This window comes from Lathyrus oleraceus, chromosome 6, assembly GCF_024323335.1.
Source record: "Lathyrus oleraceus cultivar Zhongwan6 chromosome 6, CAAS_Psat_ZW6_1.0, whole genome shotgun sequence".
Classification (NCBI taxonomy): Eukaryota; Viridiplantae; Streptophyta; class Magnoliopsida; order Fabales; family Fabaceae; genus Lathyrus; species Lathyrus oleraceus.
In genome coordinates this window covers 47710915-47720679 of record NC_066584.1, presented here as the reverse complement: position 1 = coordinate 47720679, position 9765 = coordinate 47710915, and the positions used below count along the sequence as shown (strand labels likewise).

The 9765-nt window shown below is 37.5% G+C and overlaps 1 protein-coding gene across 1 annotated transcript; it reads right to left on the bottom strand.

Moving 5' to 3' along the window:
- Positions 1 to 519: 519 nt before the first annotated feature.
- LOC127095128 (probable inorganic phosphate transporter 1-8) lies at positions 520 to 9240 on the bottom strand. Its single transcript, XM_051033861.1, has 2 exons — positions 8205 to 9240; positions 520 to 1512 (listed from the first exon to the last, which is right to left on the bottom strand). The coding sequence occupies exons 1-2, from the start codon at positions 8903 to 8905 to the stop codon at positions 654 to 656; spliced, it is 1560 nt and encodes a 519-aa protein (XP_050889818.1). The 5' UTR covers positions 8906 to 9240; the 3' UTR covers positions 520 to 653.
- Positions 9241 to 9765: the final 525 nt, after the last annotated feature.

Below are 9765 nucleotides of genomic sequence, written 5' to 3'. Positions count from 1 at the left end.
TTGTGATACATTTTTTATTTTTATTTTAGAGTAGTGTTAATTAAAAAAGTTGGCTTAGAAAGTAGAAAACAATTTTTTTTTTAAGTTTTTACATTATTTTTTAAAAAAAATTAGCTTCATTATTGTTTTAAAAAATAAATGAAATTAATTTCTTCATAAAATAAATTATTTTAGAAAAAAAATGAAAAAAAAAAAATTAGACAAAAATATAATAATTTTAATTAAATATTTTGCCTCGGGCCTCAACACTTGTCGGGCCAGCACTACATCATGTTTTGAGTTTCATCTATTCAAGAGAGAGATAAACCCGATTGAATGCAAATTACATTTTTAGGTTTCATTTTCAAAATTTACTTTGTACTTTAGAAACATAAACCTCATTTATCTTGTGAAAATATTTTCTATTTTCATTTTCTAAAACATGTGTTCATTTTAACTTCTTAATAAGAAGAGGATATGAGACTCTTCAAGTCAACAATTATAATGGAAAAAGATGAAATGCTAGTTAGAAGTGAATCATTTTTGGAAAACTGAAAACAATTTTTTAGCATTTTCATTATTTTTAAAAGAATGATACATTGTTCACTTGAAATCTCTATTATTTGAGATGCATTATATATTAATTTACACACACTCACACATGCACATATAAATCAAAGATCATTATATTCTTCACCATGATAAGACTGTTCAACCTCATTCTCTTCCAAAGACCTTCCCATAGTTTCTTTAGTGAAAAAGTAAGTAACAAACATTCCCACTATACACACCCCTCCAAGTATGATAAGTGAAGCTTTCATTCCAATTCCCTTAGGATATCCGTCCTCCTTCTCTTTATGTGAAGCCCATAGAAACCCAACAGATCCAATGATTGCACCAACCTTACCAACGGCTCCCGAAATTCCATGACAAGTCGACCTAAACCTAGCTGGAAAGAGTTCGGATGGGACAATGAAGGTCGTAGTGTTAGGCCCAAAATTCGCAAAGAAGAAAGCAAGCCCATATAGAACCATGAACCCTTTATTATCATGGTTATCGGGACTTGTCCAATGAGAGTAATAGGGAAACCCTATGGCGAAAAACGACAATGCCATGAAGAAAAAACCCATCATTTGAATCTTGACTCGTCCTATGCGATCGATGAAGTAGACGGTGAAAAAGTAGCCGGGAATGGTAGAAGAAACAGCGAGAATGGCTTGTATCCTTGCAAGATAGAAAGCTTCTTGATACAAATCATATTTGTCTTTGGGCCTAAGATATCGCTTGTATATTTCACTTTGGAAAAGAACTTGACTGTAGAACACTATGTCCAAGAGAAACCAATTAGTAGAACAGGCGAAAAGATCGCGGCCGTGTCGACGCAAGAATTCTCTTGAAAGAAGAGGGTATGATGCAGCAGTTGCTCTTGGTGGTAATGAATCTTCTTCGGCTATTTGGCTCATTGATACATCTAGAACTTTCTCCATGTCCTTTGCAGCTTGCAACACATTTTGTTCCACTAATGCTGTATATCTGATGCACATCATATAGTACATTGTTCAGTTGTTAGTAAAAAAATAAACATTAGTTTCTATTGCAACAAGATACATTTATTTATTTTAGTATCAAACAACAATAATCACGAGTAATAAGGCATCTAAAATAAATTAATACATTTTGCATGTTCTACTAATTGACAATCATCTATTGGTTTATGTTTTATCCTCAAGGTTCAAAGCAAAAGGCTTAATAACACCTAAAGCAGGTGATCTTTCATTTATTCAAGAATAGGAAATCCGGCCCTCCAAACATATCTATCATCATCTAATTACATCAAAAGGTCTCATCCACAACGTCATTTCAAATATTCAAATTCATTGTCACTATAACATTATTTTTTATTTTCTCACTAACTTGGGTGTCAGATTGCTAACCTTGCAGGCATGCCCTAAGGATGACAATTGAACCAATTCCCAGTGGATGCCCGCAAAATTTACCCATAACGGATAAGGTAAAAACCCACAAAATAGGTACGGGCATGAGCAGAGACAATTACCCATTAAAATAAGCGGGTATGAGTACCTTAGTAGCCACCCCGCCCCATACCCGCACAATATATATTTATATGTTTTTATTTTTACTATTATGTACACAAGTTAATTTATCAATTTTATTAAATACATCACAATTAAACTTGTATGCATTTTTATATAAATGTTTATTTATTTCTTAACTCAACAATAACATCCTTGAATTTTTTTAGTGTTATTAAAAACTTAAAATTACATGATAAATTATAATTGATCAATTATTTTTATTAAAAATGCGGGTAAGCGGGTATATGTTTGGGTACTTAGGTACCCGTTGGATACGGGTACGAGTATAAATGTTGGTTCCTACGCGGGTATGAGATCAAGTACGAGAATTTTCTCAAACTGCGGGCATGGGGACGTGTAATATAGTATCCTGCATATACCCTACCCATTTCCATCCCTAGTCAACCCTATCTCTATCGCACTGAAACTTGTTCCTCCGTAGTAAGACCTTATTTCACCGTTCATCTAACATTCTGGCTCTATAATTGAATAATGACGTTGTCTGTGGGAACAACATTTATTCCCACAAATTCTCACATTTTTGTTTCCTTTAATCCAAGGATTCAAATCTCCTTTTATAGAAGATTCATATCACCATTTCTTGATCTTTTTCCTTGAAATTTCATCCTCCAACAGATCTATCATCATATTCATTAAGCATGGTGGCATCCAAAGTCACTCGATCCATCGCTCAACAGAAAGTTATTGCTGTAGCCTTTGAAGTTGCTAGAGCTCCGCCTCTTCCTCTTCCTTAGGTAGAAGAAGATCCAGTCTGGATGACATCTCCTTCCAATCCTATGCAACAAACATTGCTCAACTGAGAGTTGGCCAAAGAGCATTTCAAGCTCTCTCATTTTTTAGATCTATACAATAAATTCACCAAGGCGAACTGTCTCATCGACCTCCTCCATTACCTATTGTACTTGGACAAGAAATGTTATATGGCCTTCAACTGTTACAGGCCAATCTTAGAGTATAGGGAGCCATCAACTTGCTGAACAACGTATATAATCTGGTGCATTAGTAAAATTCAAAATTCTTAGCAAAAAGGCTAACCAGAATTGATGAGAGCCTACAACATGTTACGGTAAGGAATAACATCGTGCGAGAGGCGGTATCTCAAGGAAATCAAGTTGCCATACATGAGCCGACTCTGGGGTTGCTAGCTCGTAACAGATATCGAAGACATATAACTCCTCCATCCAACCCTTAAGGGAGGAGTGATAACCACACACTTCTTAAGGTTCACTATTCTCATTATTCACAATCACTAAATCCTTGAAGAAGGGAAAGATACAATAAATATGCTCTAATTTCATATCAGAAAAATAACCTAGTACTTACTCACATCCTCGAGAGAAGGATTCTAAGGTTATTACAGAAGTCTCAAAAGTTATAGAGCTATGACGAATTTAGAGATACAGACGAGCACATCAAGCATGTAGACAATTTGTTAGATTACTAACACGCCTAAGGGAAAGTAAAGTGAAAACTCTTCACACTAACCCTGACCAGAGTCGTAATGACATGGTTCAAGACCCTCTTGAATGAGAGAATATATTTGTAGAAGGGCGTTTGGGATGCTTTCATCGCCCAGTTTACCGCCCGAAAGAGGCAAGCCATAACTATGGTCATACTCAGCAGGGTCACTCAGCGAAAGAAGGAAACCTTGCACAATTACATTGACAGATTCACAAAAGTGGCAGTATCAGTGGGGTAACAAATGATGAGCTGAAGTGTTTAATGTTTAATAATGGATTTAGGAAGGACTGCATGTTTTGGGAAAAGTTAGGGCTCAGAGGAACTTGTAGCTTGAGTGATTGGTTGAACAAGGCACAACTTTATATAAATTATAAAGAAAAGCTCGTGGATGAAGAAGGAAAGATGGTTTTGGGAGCATAGGGCACAAATCATAACTGGGCACCCGAAAGAGACAATGACAGTCGTAGAGAAGAAAGGGATTGCAGAATCTGATATCATTTTAATGCTTACACTCCCTTGAATACTTTGAGGGAGATGCTCTATATAGACTGTGCAAACCCTTAGTTCAAGGAAGTTCATATTAGGAATCCTAACTCGGTTAAAAAATCACTCTAGGACGAAAAAGCCCAAATACTTTTACTTCAACAAGAGTCACGACCATAATATAAATTATTGCATCCATCTGAAGGATGCAATACAAGAGTTGATTAAGAAGGGGAAACTTGTTGAGTACACTCGAGATGGTAACTAGAAGGCAGGTTGAGACAATGAGAGCCGAGAAGATTTTCCAAAGAGCAAATGTTCCCCATACAGAGAAAAATCCCCCAAGAAGGCTATTGAAGTTATCACTAGAGCCAAAGGGGAAAGACATTATCAATGAAATTAAGGAATACATGAAAGGGAATCACCATTACATCTTATCCATTAGTGATGGCGTTCCAAGAGAGAGGGAACCTTTCAAGAGGACGATGAGCAGAAAAATCACCAAGCTTACGATCATAAATAAAGAAAAGGAGGAAACATCAACCGATAGGCTAGAAAGACCTATCGCCGAATTGCTTGATAATGAAAAGGAAAAAGAAATCCTAAATGAGATCTTTCCTCCATTGATAACGGCCACCATTGCTAATTTTGATGTCTCATGAGTCCTCGTTGGTGACTTAAGCTCTTGTGATGTAATGTACTCAGACCTCTTTAAAAAGTTTGGACTGAAGAAGGAAAAGTTATAGCCCTATGAAGGATTCGAATTCAAGCATTAAATGGAATGGTAACCCATCTCTCATGGTCACCCTTGGAGAGAAAAGATACACTAGGACAGTTAAATTTCAATTTCTGGTGGTTCCCTACTAAAACATATATAATTGTATTCGGGGTAGACCTTTCGCATCAACCTCAAACGCAGTGGCCTCCCTGGTCCAACTCAAGCTGAAATACCACAATGTCTATGATGAGCTAGTGAACATATGAGCCGACTTATTTGGAGAAAAAGGGATATACAAGCCTCTGTAGCGAGAATAAAAAAAGGATAAAGGAAAGGTTATAGATATCAACGTAGCCTCCCTTGTTAAGCAGTTAAAAGAGATGGCAATTCAGCCTTCAATAGGTAAAGAGAATAATGTCAATACGTTCATAGGCGAAGACTCTAGATGAAAGTTAAAGTCAGCTAACACGTCCCCTACCAAAGCCCCCAACGACCAATAAGCAGCGGTCACGCTGCTTGGTTAATTTTAATTTACTACATATATAAAGCACACATACTATTATGGTGTATGCTGTTATTTCATTAGAGAATAATTAAAATTTTGAGAAGCTCTCTTTTCCCTGTGATCATAAGAGGTAGCGACGAGTCAGGGGTGTTGTCACAGACGCCATCAGGGTAGGACCAAAACAATCAAAGATCCATCACAAACGACTCAGTGGTGTTATCCCAAATATCACTGACGTACAATCAAAGCAATCAAAGCTCCACAATGCCAATGCATAAAAAAAGATAATCAACCACAAAGTAGAAATTATGGGCTCACCCCCACTTGTAAGCTAGCCACTTTAGAGGAAATGGTAAGTCCAAATTAGATCAACCTCAAACCTGGTTCTCACCTGGGAGAAGGGAATGGGTATTTACCCTTGGCCAAGCATGATCCATAGAGACGTCCAATAAAACTTCGAGCACGACCTCAAAGAACAGGTTATCTCTCAGAGAAATGAACTATGTACTTAAAGCAATGTTGTATAAACATGTAAAACAATGGTAAGTAACCAAAAATAAAATACACATTACAGAGAAGGAACCATGAAATTTTCTTATTCATTAAAGGTACAAATATATCGGGTATAAGCACACCAGAACAAAAAAATCACACATCCAGTTAATCTGCAAAAGAGATCGGCATTCTATCTCACCATTATCTAGTTAGGACAAACATATTCTTGTGAGATAAACCCCGTGGAAAAAAATAGCCCACCTACTGCGAAGTGTTTTCAAAAGAGTCAAGTGTAATAAAGTAACTCTCATATAATGACTTAACATACAAGTTAGCCCATGCAAGATTCTCAAGACGCATCTCACGGAGGTCGCGTCGGCCTTTTCCCGACCTTCCCGAGACTTCTTTAAAGATACTTAAAGTTCTTCTACCTTTTTTCGAGAAAGATCTAGTGCCTAATTTTCCTAAACGAGAGAGGCTTCCGCCTTAGATGAATCAGTCTGAGCTACACTGAGCTTTGAAAATGTGGAAGACGAGCGTCAAGGTTGGGACACCCTTTTTATATCCACACAACTATTGGAAGATCTTAACATAACCCCAACTCACCGGGTGTAGTTGTGTGGAAATTAACAAAGGGTTAAGAACCCTAACCTCAAAATTATTGAAAGAGAGACATAAGCCTATCAAGGAAAACATACACTCATGAAGGGGAATGACACACATGTCATACTTACTGCACACCCTATTTTCTTCCTCATGGACAAACACCCCCCCAATTAGATGAAACTCCCACCTAGTTGAAAGCATAAACCAAGTCGCCTTCACAAATGAAAGTAGAGGCGACGTCCAATGTCTCATAACCCACAAACACTGACGAGTTGTCTCCATTTTTCTTATGGAACATAGTATGTGGAATCTCCATTCTAAAGAATATTGGTAACATGGAAAAGGCGAATATGAAGAAACAACACAGTAAACACACAAGAGCAAATGTTTAACACTTTGATCAACATATGCCAATAGAAGTTCAAACATCAGAGATATCAGAAATCTAATATCTAAAACCCTAATAAAGAAGGAAGAAAAAACAATATGAAAGATATAAACTTTACCTTAAAAGGAATGTGTTGATAACCTATGCGTCTTAGAAATCACCAAAAATGATATCACAGATGAACCTAATCAAGAAATCAATGTAGATGAGCTCACAAGAAAGGGAAAGGTTGACAATACGAAAGAAGAAGAGCTTTTTGCAGTTCGCAAATGGCAAAAAGGGCGAAAGACGATACTTCATGAACCCTTTATGTGTGTCTCAACCACATGAGCCGTACAATCCACTACATTTACACATGCGGGATACACCGCCAAAGGTTAATATTTCATCAAATATTGTTCAAAAGTACTTGAGTACTATGAGGTAGAGCAAGCATCATTACTGACTAGCATAGGAACATGCGTCAAAGACTGTGAAATGTTACCTATTAGAAGAAATACATTTAATGTGTATGTTTCCAACAGTAATGACATCCCAATCAAGCCTCTTCGTTTACTCCTGCCCAGCAGTCACGTTAGGGGCATACACAACATACCCTCGTCCTGCAACGTAGGGACAATGGTTTGGGGGCAACTGTTTTGAATCGTTCGCAAGACCCAAAGTGAAAGACCCAAGAACACCACGAAGCGATAGAAAACATGGAACACATGATCCTTCATTTATATGAGAATAAATAATTCTGCCCTCCAGACACGTCTATCAACATCTGGTTATATCCAATGACTTCTCGCACAACGCGCCTCACCTCACACGGACGGTTTTAACCACCCTCACTATATAAAGAGAAAAACGCGTTATTTCAGATATTCAAATTCATTCTCACTCTCACATTACTTCTCATCTTTTCATTGACTTGGACGTTTGATTGTTAACCTTATAGACCAACCTCCTCTCCATCACATGAGAACTTACTCCGCTTCACCAAAACCACATTTCACGGTTCATCAAACCAGCTGCCATAAACTTCTTTGGTTTCTCTAATGAGATATATAAACTAGAAAACTAAAACCACATGACGCAAGGAATCTAATAAGAAAACAAATCAAATCAACATACACGGTTTCCTCCTACCATTAATCCATTCCTTCTTTGACTAGAACATTGTTAATTAAATGGTTAAATTGTCTATTTGAAGGCCCATAACAAGGATTGATCGATGAGTATATATTCTAAAATAAAAACTCAAGTAAGGTAAACATTAGTGTCTTTGTCATACAGTTTTCTCATGTTAATGTTCATTTAATTAATACCAAATTCTTCATTTCAATTTAAGTATATTAATAAGACACTAAGAAAAGAAGTGTCCAATTCAATGGACCCTAACAAGAAAGTCATAGGTAGAAATAGTAGTCGGTCAACGTCAGTTTTGAAATAGAGACAAGAAGCAACTACCTGGCAGTTTCGGGCATCATCATACGCCAGTAATAAGTCAAGGCAGCCGGAATAGAACCAATCATTAGTATCAACCTCCATGCAACGTCAGCCTCCGCCGGCACATCATAAGCCGTCTTCGGCTCCGAACCGCGGCGAAATATAGAGCAAACCACCATAGTAACCGTGGCACTGGCCAATATACCAAACCCTTGCATAGAAAAAACCGCAGCTATAAAAGACCCTCTTGTCTTCTTATTAGCAAACTCAGACATGATAGTAGAAGACAATGGATAATCACCACCAATTCCAAGTCCCAAGAAGAATCTAAAGAAACCAAGAGAGAGTAAAACACAAGCTCTCTTTGTTGTACATATCGAGAAGCCAGAAGCTAAAGAGCTTATTATCATCAACATTAAGGCCATACCGTAGACGTGGCGCCGGCCTTTCAGGTCTCCGAGGCGGCCGAATACGAGTTGGCCTATCGCGGTTCCTAGGAGCGCGACGGAGATGAGGGCGGAGACGACGACAGGGTTGACTTGCCGGATTTCGTTTTCGTCGGAGTAGTATATTCTTCCGAGCATCTTTGTGATGAGAGTTATGGAGAAGAGGTCGTAGGAGTCTGAGAAAAGTCCCATCCCTGCTATGATGATGGCTTTGAAGTGGTAGTATTGTGTTTTTGCTGAGTCGAGAGCTGATAGAACTTTCAATCCTCTCGCCATTTTACAAATTTGATGCTTCTAAGTTCTAGCTTTACATCATAAAGGTTTGTTTGTATGGTAGCATGGAAAATTCAAATTTTGGACAGGTTGTGGATTGTATTTATTGAAGGAAACGTGAGAAATGGGGTGGAAAGTTTGTTGTTCGTCATGAAATGTTGTTTGTTGTGTTATTATTTTGGAGAGAACCAATGGGAGTGTAAGTCAAATATATGAGTGTGCGCGTTATTCCTCTAAATATGCGAATCAATTTCATCTATTTGTACTATTTTAAGTTTATATAAGACTTTGCCGTCCCACGTCATGTACAAAGGTTGTTGGCAAATGTTAGCTGCATATTCCCACTTTAGCCTAATTTATCCTATAAGTTGATTCAACTTGGCTTCCGCAAAAGAGGGCAGTTATGAACTCTGCTGCAATTTTGTGTGGCAGAAGTTGAAGCCTACGCCCTGTGTTTTTTAACAACAAATCGGTTTAACATTAAGGAATGGTTGAAATCTGAATTCAGATCTCAGTGTAACTGCAGTTTTAACAGCTAAAGTTGCAACCATATAATTGACCATCGATAAATGAAATTTTAGAGCTAAGATCATTTTATGTAATTGTGCATGTTTCTGAATCTGATGTTCATTAAGGAAATACGAGATTTTGGTATAACCTTGATTCTAATGTAGGTGATAAGATTTGGGAAGCTATCTCCAACCTGGGTGTGGTGGGGATTCAAAATAAACATATCAATAGTGAAAAAGATCAAAGACCTAGAAGCAAGAGATAAATCTAGGAAAGGAAGAAAGAGGTAGGCTAGGAAAATGTCATAATGATTAGTGTCTCATACAACATAAGAGGATGAGGACTAAGCATCT